Genomic DNA, 18,005 nt, shown 5'->3' with positions numbered 1-18,005 from the left:
GAGTCAAGTCTGAAGTCTTTAACCTGGAGTCCAAGTCAAGTCTGAAGTCTTTGTCGCTGGAGTCTGAGTCAAGTCTCGAGTCTTTGGTCACGAGTCCGAGTTGAGTCTCAAGTCATTTAATGGCTCGCAAAAAAAAATCCCATTCAGAATCCTCATATATTGAAATCTTCCTATTTACGAAGCTGTTCTATAGGCTATAGACAAAATATATGATCTATGATCTGCTTTTTTAAAAAAGTGGTGTTAAGATGTAAGGTTAATGTACATCCAGCCTGTTACTTGTATGTTTTAATCCATTATCATGTTCAAAACAGTTTTTCTGTTATCAAATTCTACAGGAGTCCTATGTATACCATTACACATAAGGAAATATGTGACACAGATATTACAAAACCATACAAATAAATTATTTCTTTTTTATATAAGTCAGGGGTATTCAATTAAAGTTCCAAGAGCCGCGGCCTCTATATTTTCTTCCAAGCAAAGGTCCGGACAAAAAAAAAATTACATGCATTGTATTTTTACATTTGGATACATGCGAGGCCATGTGACAAACAAATACTGTTTCTGTTCAGGCTTTTCCTCCTGAAATCGATACTATTTTAATAATTTACTTAAAAGCATTATCTACTAAAAATATCTACAATAATCAAAACGTTCTCATCTTGAGCAGAAAAGAAAGATAACCAGCATTTTCAAAGTTTAAGTTCTAGCATTCTAACAACAATTTCCTAATTATAATTACATGATTCTTTTGAAATGTTCTTAGCTTACAGATTAATAATGCTAAATGTAGATCAGAAACGTCTCGCCACATCTGATTTGAAAAGGTTATAGATAGATAAATAGATAGTAAGAAAAATAACTATATTCGCAGCATTGTTTTTTTCCTGCTGTGTTTTAGTGAAAGTAATCTATAATTTTGCTGCTCTTCGTGTTTCTGTTGTTGTTAAAATAACCGCGTTGTTGGATGCCGGGGTGCGGATGCGGTCCGCCAAATATCAGTTATATAAGGATCAAGACTCGAGTTGCTTTTAAAATATTCACGAGTCCTTTTCCTCGAGTCGAGTCAAGTCTGGAGTCATTTCAGGTTGAGTCTGAAGTCAAAGCTGAAGTCTATAAAAATGCGACTCGAGTACGACTCGATTCCGAGTCACTAACTCGAGTGCCCATCCGTATTTTAATAAAGGGGCTCACTCTTTATTGCTCAGTCAGCTTGTTTCTGGTTCTCAAAACCCCCAAAAGCTTGTTCTCCATCATTGCATACTCATTGATGAGACATGCAGATACTGATTTTTGTTTGCTGGGGTGGTAATATTATATAGGCCTATTAATAAGGGGGCCCAAAAAATTGTTTTACCTATGTCACGATAAGAGGTAAATCCGGCCCTGCATAAAACACAACCATAAAACAAAACATGAACAAATTTTATCTCAGAGTCTTTCCCTTACCTGCAAATACCTTAACTTCACACAAAGTGAGGTATTTCCCATGCCCAGGAAGAAAAATGTTGACAAATCTCCCCTTAACAGTCTTAAAATCAAATGTTTTTGTGCCTCCAGATCAGCATTTTGAGCAGCTCCTAAATGATTGTATGTGGAAGACTGGACAGCTTCAGCTCCAACAGCGAGATTTTCTGTTCAACATAAATATATATATATATGAGATAGAGAGATAGAGAGAGAGAGATACATAGAAGTTTTCAATAACCACTAATTATATTTCAGTCTATAATTGTAAATAAATTAATTTCATCATAATCAATAGCTACTGAACTTCTCTGATTCTTGAATTCAGGCATTTTTACTTCTATTATTCTAAACTTACCTGTCAAATCAGCAATGCACAGCCCAGGAAAAAGTGTGAGCAACAAAATCACAAGGTCACCCATCCTCACCTAAGATATAATACAACACATTGACTGAGTCTATGCTTGTTTTCTGTCTTATCTATTTTTTTAAGTCATCACATGTCACAAAGTCAGCGCAGTGTCTTTTTGCTGTGACACTAGGCAAAATACAACAGCTTAACCTTCAAGTGATTGATTTCCAGATTTGAAGTGTTACATATTCACTTGTGTGTTCCACCGATGGTGGTGGGAAAAGAGCTATCATGATCCTTACCTGTCTGTCCTCAGTGTAAATGTGTTTGAACCAGATCAACATGGATGAGTCAGTGCATTGCTCTTTATGTGGTTTGCTCTTTGCTCTTCTATGCGTAAGTGTTTGTGGAGGATGTGTTGCAAAATCAGATAAACTATTTCAAATTACTCACGTCTGTTCTAAATAGATAAGTAAATGACACCCACTTCTGATGTCAAATTCCCTTTTTTAATTTAGCAAAGAACTTTAAAGGAAATAAGTGAAGTTTCACTTTTTCTGAATTGCTAAAACACTTTTCTTGAAACCATCACTAATTTTCTCAAAACCTTAAACACAAATCCAAATACTCAAACTAAATTCACAAAACCTCTGACTCTTCCATCAAAATCAAACAATCACTGCATAACCATTTCACTTGCACTCAAAATCAAACGGTGCTCTCAGATCACACACACATGAGTCAATAAAATAAACACTACGGAGCATTTATTAGACACTACAGAGAAAAATGGAGAACACAGCATCCAGAACATTACAGAAAAAAGTATAAGGTATTGTGTAAACAATTTTGCAATTCTGTAAAAAAAGTATAGTACAGTTTTTCTCGATTGCTTAAACACATTTCTTGAAACTGTGACTCCTTTTCTCGAAACTCTAAAGACAAACCCATAACTTCTCACCCAATTCCTCATACTTCCTATTTTCAGGTCAAAATGAAGCTCTCCACTCAAAACTATTAAATCTTGCTGAAAAAAACTAACTTCGCCCTCAGACATGACACACAAGCCCTCAGAAACACACACACAACAACATAGTCTTACACACTAATGAGATCAATTCATAACACTGTTGCAAAAACCTTCTTTTGGCAATCAGGTATCATTTTACAGCTCAATGTCTATTACAGTATACAACATAATTAGAGCAGATACATGTTACAGTAAATATAGCAGATACAGTGAAATTCAACAATAAGCTTTACAGTAAGAAAATATTACTGTATTTTCATTACACTGCTGTAAAGAGATCTTACAGTACAGTAGATGAAAAGCACTAGAAAGGAAAAGGTCAAATACCAAAGAATTGCATATGAACACAACAGAATATAGAGTCATCTCTTAGTCCTGCAAAAATACAGTACATGTAAGAAGTACTGTACTTGGCTACAAATCAGTTCAGCAGTTATGAGTTTGAGGGTGTACAACCTGTTCTTCAGTATTTACTGTACATATATATAAAAAGTAAAACTTCTCTCATCTGAAGTACTGCTACTGTTCTGTCATTATATTTTATCTGTAAGTAGTATTGAAAGTCTGTAGATGAGCCTGTAGGCCAGCTGTCCTCATGCACAAGAACATGATCAACTATAGTGCTGTGTATTTCATCAGGAATAAATGTCCTTTGACCCCGTCCCTTCAGTTTTCATTTCCCCTCCTCTTCCTCTTTGTCTCTCACTAGTAGGATTCATTTTCCAAATCACCTGTGCTCCTTTTTATACCATCCTGAGATTCTGACTGCTGTGCTGGAAAATTGTGCCAAACGAATCAGTTATAGTGTGTTAGCAATTGAGAAAAACTGTAACTGCAACTGAGTAAGGTGAATATATCGCATAGGCCAACTGTATGTACTGCAAGAATAGTATTGTGCTGAATATTGAATAGTACTGAATGTTTGTATGTATTCAGCACTTGGATACTGCAAAAATACTGCAGTCCAACTGCAAAGGCCAAAAAGGTCAAATAAAATTCTAAATGAATAGCATGTTAGTTACAGTACACTCAAATACTGTAAGTTGTGTAATTGTAAAATCAGGGTCAATAGAGATTCATTCTGTCTCAGCATCATGTCTTTGTGCTTGAGTCCGGCCTGAGGACTTTGTCCACATCACAAGTAAGGTTGTCGTTTTTGCTACCGGCCTGAGGACTTTGTCCACATCACAAGTAATGTTGTCTTTTTTGCTAGACAAAGAGAAAAAACCCTCTGGTCTGACAGATCTAGCCTTGATAACACTCTCTAAACCGTACTCATTCTCTTTCTCTCTCTCTCCTCATCCTCCACTTCTTACATGTACTCTTCCTCCTCTCCTTCTCAGATTGTTTCCATCTATTGTTCGTATCATCATTCAGTCACCTGTGCCACTTGTGCACTCTGAACTGGCTCATATTTTGTACAGTTGGTTTGATCACATCATTAGAAACAAGTGTGAACAATTTTGAATCATTGTGTGTAAACGATGACAACTGTGCTTTAGTTGTGTTTAATTTTTGCCGCTTGTGTTTAGCATTTTGCAGCACAAATGCATCACAGTGTGATAAGTGTTTAAGTGAATGAGAATGTGTTTAGAGTTTTGCAAAAAGAGTGCATGAGATTTGCAAATAGAGCCTAACTGCCTGAATGTATTTAAGGTTTAGCAGAAAGAGTGCTTTATTCGACAAATTGATTTAAGCTAGTGAGAATTTGGTCCAGAGATTGGGGTTTAATGTTTTAGCAATTCAGAAAAACTGTAATAGGCCTACTTTAATTCAGCAAGGATATGTCAAAAGAATAAAACATGATAGCAAAGACTTATATTATTACAAAAGATTTATATTTTGAATAAATGCTGTTCATTTTAATCTTCTTTTTATTCATCAAAGAATCCTAAAAAAAAAGTATCACACATTCCAAAAAAAAAAATAAAAAAATAATAATAATTTTGTTTTTTTGTTTTTTTTTCACCACAGGAATAGATTATAGGCTATTTTAAAGTATATTAAAATAGAAAACCTTTATTTAAAAGTATTTTACAATATTACTGTTTTTACTCTATTTTTGATATATAGCCTATGGAATGTTTTACATTGAAAACCAACTAACATGAAGCAAATAATACATTAATTCCATTACTATATTGTAAAGTTTTATTGAGAACATAATTTTTATTATTTAATAAATTAACAACGTAATTTATATATATTGCCATTGTAGTGACAGTAAGAGCATTTGAAGCATCTGAAAAAGAAAGGGCTCGTCCGGGATTTGAACCCGGGACCTCTCGCACCCTAAGCGAGAATCATACCCCTAGACCGACGAGCCTCCCGTCTAGAATTCTGGAACAATTTTCTTTCAGCACAAACCTGCCACGTTTAAAGTAAAATCTGTATTTACGTGTAACTGTGAGACTCTGCCGGGTGCTTGTTACTGCCACCCAGCGGTCACACACTAAACTGCGTTCATTGGAAGCTTTTCTTCCACCTCTAGCTATGACCAGCACAAAGCACAAAACAAATTAGTGCGTTATTTACAAGTACACGGGATTTTCAAAAATAATATATGGTTACTCGTATGATTTGTTCGTAACCATATTATTAATAATGCAATTCGGATATTTCGATTCTTTTGAACAGTTGGTATCAAACTGCTTAAACGATTTGGGCAATTCATAAATTACATTCATAATGCACATTCTTTGATAAACTTAAAAATGAAAATAAACAGCTGCAATAGTACTATCCCCCTCCATTCCCACCCGTTACAGACGTCGCGCATGCGCACTACTCAAACGGAAGGCTCTTCACTCCAGAGCGGAAGTGCTTTAGTTCTTTTTCTACCACGGTCTGCCATCATGGTGAGTGAACTCACTTACGCAGTCTAAAATCAAGCAAATCTTGTGTTTTTTTTAAATATTACAGACCAAGGATACATCGGAAACGTATTTTAATAACACAATGGCCCCACACATAATATGATTGTAGTAGAAGTGAACCTTTTAGCGCTATCGGTGAGAAAATGAGCTTCAGACATGTCTCGAAACAACGTGGTGGAGTGGGTTAGGCCGGAGTTACAGCAGATACAGACCTATCAGATTGTAGACTTGTGTTTCATATTTATTACCAACAAATGATGCTAAGGTTACGAAAACCCAAAGATGAATGAGTTTTAAAACTGGAATGCCGTGCTTCGGTCGGTCTCATTCTTCTGTAGGCATGTGTGATCAATTAGCAGGACAGATGTACTGTGGATATAAAGCTAGGGACTTTTGGAAAGGGAGAAACTGGCTAAAATATACTTAAAGTCAGATATAATTGGATGCGCCCAAAGCAATGCCAGTCGTTAACTTTACTTCTGCTGTTTGAACTGAACATGCATCAATACTCTTCTCTTGTTTCCTGTATTTTGATTCCCAGGTGTTTAAGCGCTTTGTCGAGATCGGCCGGGTTGCCTTCATTGCTTTCGGTCCTCACGAGGGCAAACTGGTGGCAATTGTAGATGTCATTGACCAAAACAGGGTGAGTTTTGAATACTGCTATATTTTATATTGTGAAGCGTACAACCTTCATTTCACATGAAAAAGCTTCATGAAAGCACGTCATGGTTAAATCACTCATGGCAGATTTGTAGAGTCGTAACTTGAGCTTGTTTTAAATTCTCTGTAGGCACTGGTAGATGGCCCATGCACTGGAGTGAAGAGACAGGGGATGCCTTTCAAGTGCTTGCAGCTCACTGACTACGTCATCAAAGTACCTCACAGGTGAGCTTATGTGCCCGGAGCGTTTATTTCATGCTTTATGAGTACATATATTTTGCTGATCTCATTGTAGTAGTAGTATTTGATTATCAGTGGTTCTTGTGTATCGCAAAATTTTGCTCTGCTTTCAAATGTCAAAATTGATTTCTTGTTTTCTCTAAATTGTGTGCTAACATTTTACACCAATTTCAGAAATTATTGTAAAACTTATTTGAAATGCGCTCTTTGGTTTTTGCTACTTTTTCCACTTCGAGGTGCCTTTTAGTATAAAGTCTCTTTAAATATATTTGTACTTTCATATTTATGTTTAAAAAAAGATCTGATGCCTTCAGGCCACTTAAATGCCTCTGTATTCAACAATCTGTTAACTAGATTAACTTTGTTTTATTTATTTTTTAAATTAAACATTTTTGTCACTTTTGGTGGTATATTTGGCCTGAGCCCTTGTTAATTTGTGCCCATTTCACATATCACCTCTGTTTTGGTTTGCTTCAGTGCCCGTCAGAAGTACGTGAGGCGTGCCTGGGAAAAGGCAGAGATCAACAAGAAGTGGGAAGAAAGCAGCTGGGCTAAGAAAATTGAGGCCAGAAAGAAGGTATGTTATAGAGCCGGTTGAGATCTCTTGCACTCATGCACAGTTGTTAGTTGGATGAAGATTGTTTGTGTTGTGAATGAAAGGCATCTTCTAGCCTGATCTAGCAATTTCGAGGTTGCGTCTTAGGACTTTTGCAGCATGCTTCATAATTATTTTTTTTCTTACCATGCTAATTTTCTTTTAACAGAGGGCCACAATGTCTGACTTTGATCGCTACAAGGTGATGAAGGCCAAGAAAATGGTATGTTTTGTTGGACTGTAATACAAAAAGAATTTGTGGTGTATATGATGCTGCAGTGTCAGAAGATATGATTACAAATTAACCTGTTTTTTTTTTCTCTCCGCAGAGGAACAAGATCATCAAGCATGAGTTGAAAAAGCTGCAGAAAGCTGCAGCACAAAAGAAAGCATAATCTATCTTAAATAAACGTGTTTGACTTGTAAACTCGTAAATGTGTGTTGTTTTGTCCATTGTCTTATGGATGATTTTGAAGCTGGTTTTGTACTGGTGGGGAAAATGTGTTCACGTGTGCCTTTTTGATGAGTTTACACTGTTCTTGATTTCATGTGAAGACAGAAATGGAAAATACATGGCATAGATTGATACATATGATTGTGCAACATGAATACAGTGGTAACATGCATGCATTAGTTAGGAATGAATATGTTACACTAAGGTCTCAGTTGTTAACATTACTTAATAGATTAGCTAACAATGAACTATATTGTTTATACAATTATTAATCTTGATGCTAATAAAATAGATGTTCATGTTAGTTCACAGTGCACGGTGTAATGAAAATGTATTTAATGTAAATATAAAAGTTAATAAATGAAATATTGTTAGTTCATGAGGCAACCATAAGATGAGGACATTTAAGGTTTCATTTAATTATATTAGTTAATGCTACTTATACATCTAAATGTTATTGTTCATATCAACATTTTTTTTTTTACAGCGTTCCAATCTAGGTTAATGCAAGTTATTCATAAATGCAATACAACTGTTCATTGTTAATAATACATTAAGATTTCTTAATGTTAACCAATTCTACTTTATTGTAAAGCATTGCTAAAACAATTAGGTACTTTCATCAGACCAGCATTTTTATAGTATTCACGTTAATGTCAGCTATATACTTCCATTGCAAAAGTTTTATTAATTTTATCCTGACTATATATAGTAACTGCTTAATCACAATTGTAACTTCAGCTTGCGCTTCATGTAAAGCATTTGGACACATGAGAAACAATTTCAGCTGTTTTACTTTGCTGGTACCACATAGCTTACACAGACATGACTACAATCGGCTATTTAGTTGCCATAGTTTATATAGCCTACATCACCTATGAAAGTCTTTAAAATTATACTTTATGACTTAAGTATCTTGTAACTCTATTAGAAACTCACAAAATGACCATGACACTTTAACACAATTGAGTGAAATTAAACTCCCTATTTTCTGAAAAGAAAACTAATCTGTTGAAATGCTTCCAGTTGTAAGTCTAATAAAAATGATTTATTTTTGTGTGTGTAATGGGCTCCTAATTGTAAATGAAAACAAACCTGACAGTTAAAAGGCTAATTTTATTAATATTCACAATTCAAATCATGAGATTAAAAAAATAATAATGTAACAGTTGAAAAAATAATGCAAAGGTTTAGACATACAGCACTGTAATTCTATGAAGCTGGGCAGAAATCATGCTACAAAGGCCTAACAAGTCACATCAGTTATTCAGCGACAACCCACAAAAGACTCATTATATAATTCCATCTTTTTAAGTGAACTTCGACGGGAAGTGGGATTCTGTTTGAAGATGGGGGAACGTAGGAAACGGATGTCTGTAAATTTGTCACCACGTCGAAGTTTCCTAAAAAATAAAAAGTGTGTACGAAAAGATCATGCCATAAGCTTGAAAAATATTACAATATCAGAAAGAAGAATACCAGGCACTTCAAACTATTTAAAGTTTCAAAGAACTTACGAGTTGATTGAGGGCTCCTTGTAGTTGACAGTACTCATACAGCGGCGCTTACGAGTGGAGCTTTGAGGGGTGTTTTGAGCAGACATGGGCTTCTGATAGGCTGCGGGGGAGAGATTTGTCACATCACTCAAACCCAAGCCCAGAAAGGAGCGAACAACCAGCCCACCTGCAGAAACACAAGTGCATGTGTGTGACAAACTAATTTTCCTTCTACCACTCCTGGAAAAAGTGACCTCAAGAAATGTGACATTGGTGAGTGAATATTTAAAGACAGGTACACATACATGCAGTGAGAAACAAGAGATTGATACAAGATACAAGAGCTCCTCCAGCACATTTTGGTGGAAATGTGCCCAGATCAACAAATCTAAAGTCAAATAGAAAGACAAGCAACAAGGATTTTACCTTTTCTTCTGCCTTTATTCACCAAAGCCATTTTATTTTCCTGGTTGGATGAGTTACTAGGGTGCTTTGGAAATTCAAATATTGGGCAGTCAATCATCATAAGCTCTACCTCTCCACCAGGAGTAATCGGGATCGGAGACTCCACAGAAACAGCAGAAGGTGGCGCTACGGGAAATTATTTCCATTGTAAAAACAGGGTTTTTGTAGATTTAATAAAGACAAATGTAAGACTTTTTAAGACCAAGTAAAGAAAATTCAAGGAAAATGTAAAGAAATATTTCCATTGTTAAAACGGGTTATAAAGATAAATGTAGGACAAAATAAAGAGAATTTAGGGAATACATTGAATGGACCACAATACGTCAATATGGTCTCTAAATGTAAATAGCTTGTATTAGCAATGCTTCGAAGTTTGAAAATGCAGTTTCCAGATCTCCATTACTTTTTAATTCATTTTGCAAAAAAGACTTTAATGAATACCTCTGCTCTCAACCACTAGAATATGGAAATAACTTTTTCTGTGCCTTCTGATCACACTGCAAAATATGTTCTTCATCAGTATTTTTGTCTTGTTTTCCAGTGCAATTGTCTACAGATTCTTAAATCAAGATACATTTACTTGAGAGGCAAAATGACAAGATAAAAAGTCCTGAGTGAGTTTATGATTAAAACAAGATCAAGTTAATTCAAAGGGAAAACAAGTTTTCATACCACATTGACAGATATTTGTTCGTGTTTAAGCATAAACGTATTTTGTTCAGTTTCTCAGAAAACAAGACTTCAGATCTTCAATTTGCATATATGCTTGCATTGGAAAACAAAACAAAAATACTGAGGAAGATATACAATTTTTTTTTGCCGTGCATGCAACATTTAATGCTAAATTCCTGTCTAAATTTAAGAGTTTCTGCTCTGATTTAAGACCTTTTAAAGCCTTAATTAGTAGAAGGGAGACTCAAGAAGACCTTTTTGAAACCTGCAGAAATCCTGAAAAATGCTTCACTGAATAAATGAGAATTCTTTATAGTTACTGCTTTCTCTTCTTAAATTATTTTATCTTTAGATTTATAAGTCTACCATTAGATATCATTAACAATTAAAAAAGTAAAAAAAAAAGAAAAAGTTTAGTGTTTCCACACACAAAGTTACCTTGGCAGATCTCTTGGCTTGGTTCTGATTGGCTAGGATTTTCAGGAGGAACACAAACTGGTGAATGTGGGAGCAGAAGGCCTGGGCCGAGATCATCGCTGAGGTGCAGACCAATTTCTTCAGTTTCAGGCCTACTTTTTTCTGTAGAACATTAAACAGATTAAAACAAATAAATGTAACATTTTCATATATTTTTAAAAAACACTGTATACTTACCTCTGTGCTGTATTTCAACATGGTCCTGCTTTTGGGAAGTATTTTCTTTTCCTCTGTTTTCTCTGGCCTCTTGAACAGACCACCTTTTAGAGCGAGCCCGTCTGGGTGGTGGACTACGAGCTCTTTTGGATCTCCTCTTTGGTACATAAGGGGAACCATCTGCATCCTGTTCATCTTCTGAGAGGCTGTTGTTGGATTCCATGGCAACAGGACTGGGCAAGACCTTGTCCTCTTTATCCGGAGCATCAGGTGATGGTTTCTCCACAGCTTTGGTTCCTGCTCTGAAAGGCGTTAGATGGATGGCCTCTTCACAGTCAAAGTCAAAGGTGTCATTGCCACCCAACGAGGAGTTAAGGCGATCGGCAGGTGGAAGTGCCGCTCTTGCACGACTCTGACATCGGTCCCGGCTCTTGGAGCGAGCACGGGGTTTGGGGTTTTCCCATGGTTTCTTCAACGGGGCTCGGTCTGGTTTGCGCCCCCGCTCTGGTTTGGGGCGGGGAGCGGCTTGGGTAGGTTTCTTCTTGGGCTGTCTGGTGGTCCGCTGGGGGGGCTCAGGCGTCGAGTGCTGAACAGCTGGAAGTTCAGAAATCTCTAGGTTGAACTCACAGTTCGGCCCTGTTTTTTGTCCAGCTTGGTCCTCATTAAGCTCTTCCTGTTCATTACACACCTCCTCCAATGGTGTGTTTAGCCCCACCTCTTGTCTGTTATCAATAGTCTCTTCTCTTCTCACATCCAATATGTTACATTTCTCGACAGTGCCAGAGTCAAAACGTGAGCTTCGTCTCCTCTCAATCTCAGAGTGTCTCTTTCGCCTTGTTCCTACTGTGGGGGGCAATGAAACCTGTCTGTCACTGCGACAACCCGAAACAGCCTCTGCAAACAAAGCAGTAAAGAATAAAACTACAAACATACAGACTGTTCATAGTATTCAGCAGTTAAGGTGATAACTACATACAGTCCAGTACCTGCAGTAAAAGGTGGTTCTGCTGAGTGATGATCCTGGATAGTCTCAATCACATGTACTGGTCTGTGCCACAATGACAGTAACAATATTATCTTCGGTAAGTTGAACGAATCATGAAAAAAAGCTGTATTTTGATCAAAATGGGTTCTCTAATATACATTTATTTATTTACATTTTTATAAACAGAGTGGTATACAGAGTGGGTGGTGTGCTATTGCTACAAATATACCCAAGCGATTTAAGACTGGTTTTGTGGTTCAGGGTCACATACTGTATATATATATATACATATATATATATATATATAGTTTAAAAAAAATAATTATTTCAAATAAATGCTGATCTTTCGAAATTTCTATTCATCAACAAATCCTAAAAAATATTAAACGGCAAAATTATTTTCAACAGATAATAATAAGAAATGTTTCTTGAACATCATATTAGACTGATTTCTGAAGGATCGCGAGACTCTGAAAACTGGAGTAATGGCTTCTGAGAATACAGCTTCGCCATTACAGGAATAAATTACATTTTTATAATATATTAAAATACAAAAGCATTATTTTAAATTGTAATAAAATTTCACAATATTGCTGTTTTTTATCAATAAATCAAGCCTTAGCCTTGGTGAGCATAACAGACTTCTTTTAAAAACATTTCAAAAATCTTACTGACCCCAGATGTTATAATACTTTTTATTAAAAGCTTTAGAGCTACAGATTTGCTCTTGCTTACTTAGGACTGATTGGTTGAGGTGGACTTGGTGGACTCGTCTCAACAGGAGAAGAAACCTACAAAAACAAGCATGAAAATGAAACCAGCAGAGCCTTGAATAAATGGAATAACTATACACACTTTATACACATCAGCTCATATGCCCAAACAAAGAAAAATCTGTACATGGATGCAACATCCGGCACTGCATTTCTTCATCCCATGTCTCCATCCATGAAAACTTTACATATCAGCACCACGCGAAATAAGTACTCAGCATCTGCATGACACCTTGTGTACACCTCTAACCTGGGCACTTTCAGCAGGTCCCCGATCTTTAAGTGTCCTCTTCAGCATCAGCAGGTGAAAGATGAGCGCTTGCCTTTCTTTCTTGAGCTGCAGGATGACCCCCTGCGCTTGCCGTACCTTCTCCCTCTCTGTCTGCAGGGCAACTGCAAGAGCTTTGTTATTCACCTGGACACTCTTCAGCACGAATGGCTTCACTGTAGCTGTGGAGGGATGGAAAAATGAAACAATGTTGTGATTTACAGTCCCTTCATTTTCTTCCAAACCTGTATGACCTTCTGTGCAACACAAAAGGAGATGTTAAGGTTAATAGGAAAAAATGCAATGAAAGTGAATGGGGACTGAGGCTGTCAGTCCAATTCCAATTTGTTTTTCACAGAAGTAAACCTGTCATATGAGTTTGGAACAACGCAAGGGTGCGTAGATGACACAATTTACTACTAACGGTATAATTAAAGACAAACTGGAAGTTATAAACACAAAAACACATCAAAAAGGTACATCTAAAGTCACAAATATACCAATATAGAATGCAACACAAAGCCAAACCCTCATGTAATCGCACCTGTGTTTTTGTTCTTCAGTTTTGACAGGCCGCGGCTGGCAGCTAACGTTAAAGCGTTGGCGAGACGTTTGTTTCTCTTTTCCTTCATTTTGTCCTTGATGTCGTCCAGACTCTGCTGGAAGGACTTCTTCTGCACCACCCGCTCCCGAACCATAGCTGAGCTGCGCAGGATCAGTCACACATCCACAACGTCCAATGTAAAGTCTATCAGCTGATTAAGGGTTAACGTTTGTCTCCATATTACGCCGAGCTTCACCAAAACACAGCGTACGTCTTACCCACTTATTTGCAACTATCATAAGATGAATGAGCAGCTACTTTAGGGCGGACAGTGCATAAGTTGTGTATTTTGTGTGAGTTGCTTCTCTGGCGTATCTCCCCTCCCGTCCGGGACGTTGATGTTCGAAATCATGCGCTGCGAACTCTGATTGGAGGAACAAACGTAGAGTTACGTCACTTCCGCGAGTAGTTCAGACGACATCCTGCAAATTTCATCTGCAGGCAGTCTACTTCTTAAAAGTTAACATCTAAAATTTTAACACACAAAATTAATAATTCGCTTTAACTGGTAAAACTTTATTATTATTGTATGGAAATAAGAGTTTAGAAAGGAAATTGGTGATTAATTTTTAATTATGTTTGGAAAATAAAATATAGGCTACACAAACAAAAATGGGCAAACAACAAACCGAAATCATACTGTTTAAAACTGAACTAATAAAATATACTGAGACTCTGAAATGATTAATGAATGAACGAATAAATAAATAAAGGCAAAACGAATGTATAGAATACTTGAAACCTTTTCTTTGACAATTTAGTTACTCCCTGGATTTATTTCCTTTGATGCTACTATGATGATAACAATGAGTACATTGTATAAATACTTTTTATGTATATGTAAATGTTCTTGTTCTACATAAAAGTCTACTTTCTACTGCTCTAAATAAAGTCTACTTCTTAATAATAATGTTATGTATACGTATATGCAAAAATATGCTATTAGAGTATGTAATGTCCTCATTTGTAAGTCGCTTTGGATTAAAGCGTCTGCTAAATGACTAAATGTAAATATAAATGTAATTATGTATTATTATTAAATATATTGATATATAAGTGAAGCAGCACATTTTATCTCCTTAATTATACTCCTTTATTTATTTATTTATTTATTTTCATTATTTATATATCAATTTAACAAGTTAAGATTTGTAAAATGTTGTTCACTGAATATTCTGAATTAACATTTCTCTTGGTTTTGTTCATTAGAATATAAGAAGAGTCTCATGATCATTAGTTCCTCGCTTAATTATTTACAAACATGTGACTTGCCAGTAAATACACTTACAGCTACGGAAAGGCTGAACTGCTGTCAAAGTTCCCTGCTAAACAAATCATAATTTATCCAGTATGAGAAGTGAAGTGCTCCCCCCCTTTTCTGACTCCACACCAAATGCTTTAGTCTCTGACACTGTGATAGAAAGTACAACAACATATTGAAACAATTACATTTACTCCTCATTTGTTGTAGCCTACTATCGTAACCTGAACCCTTCCCCTCTAGTCTAAAAAGATAATCTATTGAAGTGAAGCTGCAAAAACAGCTTCTGCAATTCTAACTCGTCATCAGATAGCTATATGAATACAGTAACACATGACCATCCACATGTACACAAACATCTGTAAGATTTGCACAAAAAAAAACCCATACCATTCAGAATCTCAGGATAAATAAAAAGGGTCTAGTTAGGTTTATTTGTTCAGATCCAAACAGGACGTGCTTCAACAACACACCCCATAGCAGTGTGACGCTATGCATGTTTACTTAGTACATTTAGAAAATTTTAATTTGTGTTTGTTTATATGCAAACATTTTTCCTAGTTGCAAAACATTTCCTCAAATTGGGGATTATTTTACCAAAACTATAATCGCAGAAAAAAAAAACAATAATAAGTGTAATAAGTGTAAGAATAAAAAGTATTCCAGAAGTGACCATTTAATTTGTGAGGATGATTTGTGAACAATTTCTTTGTCAGTGCAACAGGTCAGCACTAAAACGTTTTAGGTAGGTGTGGCTGACTCTTAACTTTTATAAAGAATATCTCTTTGGATTTGAGACTTTAGTCTTTGCAACTTTACAGATCTTCTTTATGAACCAAGAGCTTGTAACACTCCAAAGAGAAAGGAAAATTTGAAATCGCATCATATGACCCCTTTAAATAAGGGCATGGGTTGTAAAACCTGAGAAAAATTAATTACGATGACAGTAAAAACAGGCAAATATCCATAAACACAATGACTAACCATATTAGACACTCAGAAACAACATGCTGGAAAAAGGGAGGTTTTCTGCAAATCAATAAAAAAAAGCATTATACATTGTCTCCCACTATGCAATGAACGAGAATTGATGAAGCAGGATAAGGGACCAAAAGCTTCTGAAGACCTTATGAGGTTTGAAGTAGTTTTTGGTCATGAGTAAATGTGAGATGGTTTGTCAGGGGCTATGACGATGATGATGATGATGATGATAAGTGTTCCAGTGTGAAATGTTCCATGATAATTGAAATCAGAGTTGTGTCACATACATAAGAGCGATTTTGCATATTTCAGTGGTCCTTATCAGCAGTATTTAAAGAGGTGGATGGAGGTGGGCACTGCCACAAAGCACCTCAACCAAACAACTGGGACAATGAGACGCTTTACCACCCTCTATATGTGTCTGCTTCTCTTCATTGTTCAGGTGAGTGATCATCAGATCATCAGATCTTTAAAACAATGGATATTTGTTATATCTTTAATCATTTATATATAAGTAATATTTATATCTATATGCATATACTGTTCAAAGGTTTGGGGTCAGTAAGGTTGACTTTTATTTAGCAAGGATGCATTAAATTAATCAAAAGTGACCAAAAAGACTTTTATAATGTTTAAAAAAATATATATATTTCAAATAAATGCAATTTTCTTTCAAATAAAATCAAATAATTCTGAAAAAAATAAATAAAAATTAAGCACCAAAGTTTTCAACAATAATAATAAATGTTTCTTGAGCAGTTGATCAGCATATTAGACTGATTTCTGAAGGATCATGTACTGACTGGCTGCTGAAAATTCAGCTTTGCAACCACAAATCAAAAATGATATGTTAAAATAGAAAGCAGTTATTTTAAATAGTAAAATTACACTACAATTTAGCTTGATTTAGTTATTAATTAAAATAAATACAAAATAAATTATTAATTAGTTCAAATGAGTTATTCTAATTTTAATGAGCATTTTATTCATTCTTTTCATTCTGATTCCTATGAAGAAAATCCCTCAGTTAAACAAACATGAGCTACTTAAAAATATTAACTTTGGGTTGAACATGTGAAAAGCATTCATTTACATATACATTTACATTTATAAATTTTCTAGGTGCTTTTATCCAAATTGACTTGCAAATGCAGAACAATTTGTTACTGGAGTCAACACTATTTAAAAAGCAAATTACTGATCAAATTCCCTGAACAATAAAGGAAGTGCTTAAAAGTGCTTCTAGTTGTAGGAAAATGTTTGTCCCTGCTGTTGCTAGGCCTCTTTTTCAGATGAGATGAAAACGATAAATTTTTCAGATACTAAATTAGATGAAAAACATAATTGAGATGAAAAAGATAGTCCATTGAAGAAGAGATGAAAGAGAACTGTGGAAGAAAAAGCCTAAAGGTCCATGATATGCAAAAGAGCAGTCTGGGCATCAAATGTATAGTGAGACAGGAGTCGTGTAGCTGAGATGAGCTTTTATTCTGCCTGCAGCGAGTGTGGGTGTTCTAATCGTGTTCTGGTGCCGTCTGCCTGTCCTGTTCTGATTCAGGACCAATCTGTACACCCACAGTCTAACTACCATCTGATAAAAATACAATATCATTAATTAGCACCATAATTACTTTTCTATTTTCCTAACACCTTGTTCTTATTTATGTGTGTGTGTGTGTGTATATATATATATACAATTCTACAGCATTTATTAGTCTTAATTAATGATCAACATTTATTACTAGATTTTTAAAATTAAATTACATTATATTTGTTAACATTACGTCCCCTTGGAATTATAAGGTTCAATCTGCATTCCGAGTAGTTCTGAGATATTGAGCTTCAAAGTTGTTGCATTCCATTCGACTGTGTAGATAGAACCTTTTTGTTTTTTAAATGAAAAGTCCCAAAATGTACACAACATTAAAAAATCTATCACATAATGCAAATAAGTTGTCACAGAATAAGAATATGCTAATAACTCAATTTTGACAAAAATGTCAGATAGAACCTTATAATTCCAAGGGGACGATTAGTTAATGTACTGTGAACTAACATGAACAAAGAACAACTGTATTTTTATTAACTAACGTTGACAAAGATAAGTGTTAGTTTATGTTAGTTTACGTTAGCTAATAATTCATGTTAACAAATGAGACTTTAAAGTGTTACCTTTTGTGTTTATTTATT

General features: G+C 35.4%; 3 protein-coding genes and 1 non-coding gene across 5 annotated transcripts in view; 1 reads left to right on the top strand and 3 right to left on the bottom strand.

Moving 5' to 3' along the window:
- LOC107710309 (uncharacterized) overlaps window positions 1-2,795 on the bottom strand; it is an 11,906-nt gene extending 9,111 nt beyond the window's left edge. The window contains exons 1-2 of the mRNA XM_016515054.1: window positions 2,784-2,795; window positions 1,453-1,534 (exon numbers count right to left, since the gene is read on the bottom strand). Of these exons, the coding sequence (XP_016370540.1) occupies window positions 1,453-1,534; window positions 2,784-2,795 (94 nt within the window). The remainder of the gene's footprint in view (window positions 1-1,452; window positions 1,535-2,783) is intronic.
- A 2,311-nt stretch (window positions 2,796-5,106) lies between these two features.
- trnap-agg (transfer RNA proline (anticodon AGG)) lies at window positions 5,107-5,178 on the bottom strand. Its single transcript has one exon. It is a non-coding gene; the product is annotated as a tRNA-Pro (tRNA).
- Window positions 5,179-5,619: 441 nt separating this feature from the next.
- Window positions 5,620-7,661, top strand: LOC107710319 (60S ribosomal protein L14-like). 2 transcript variants are annotated; one of them, XM_016515062.1, is made up of 6 exons: window positions 5,620-5,710; window positions 6,270-6,371; window positions 6,519-6,613; window positions 7,106-7,205; window positions 7,393-7,446; window positions 7,553-7,661. In XM_016515062.1, exons 1-6 carry the CDS (start codon window positions 5,630-5,632, stop codon window positions 7,616-7,618), a joined length of 498 nt encoding a protein of 165 aa, XP_016370548.1. In that variant the 5' UTR covers window positions 5,620-5,629; the 3' UTR covers window positions 7,619-7,661. The 2 variants fall into 2 exon arrangements, with proteins under 2 accessions (XP_016370548.1, XP_016370549.1); XM_016515063.1 differs by lacking the exon at window positions 5,620-5,710 and adding an exon at window positions 5,760-5,863.
- Window positions 7,662-8,847: 1,186 nt separating this feature from the next.
- On the bottom strand, window positions 8,848-13,962 carry LOC107710334 (shugoshin-like 1). The gene is made up of 9 exons (XM_016515082.1): window positions 13,514-13,962; window positions 12,952-13,151; window positions 12,664-12,719; window positions 11,930-11,991; window positions 10,965-11,837; window positions 10,749-10,889; window positions 9,600-9,764; window positions 9,195-9,360; window positions 8,848-9,080 (listed from the first exon to the last, which is right to left on the bottom strand). The coding sequence occupies exons 1-9, from the start codon at window positions 13,665-13,667 to the stop codon at window positions 8,945-8,947; spliced, it is 1,953 nt and encodes a 650-aa protein (XP_016370568.1). The 5' UTR covers window positions 13,668-13,962; the 3' UTR covers window positions 8,848-8,944.
- Between the last annotated feature and the right edge of the window lie 4,043 nt (window positions 13,963-18,005).

Source organism: Sinocyclocheilus rhinocerous, unplaced genomic scaffold (genome assembly GCF_001515625.1).
Source record: "Sinocyclocheilus rhinocerous isolate Xijiao unplaced genomic scaffold, SAMN03320098_v1.1 scaffold897, whole genome shotgun sequence".
Lineage (NCBI taxonomy): Eukaryota > Metazoa > Chordata > Actinopteri > Cypriniformes > Cyprinidae > Sinocyclocheilus > Sinocyclocheilus rhinocerous.
This window is presented reverse-complemented; position numbering and strand designations above follow the sequence as displayed.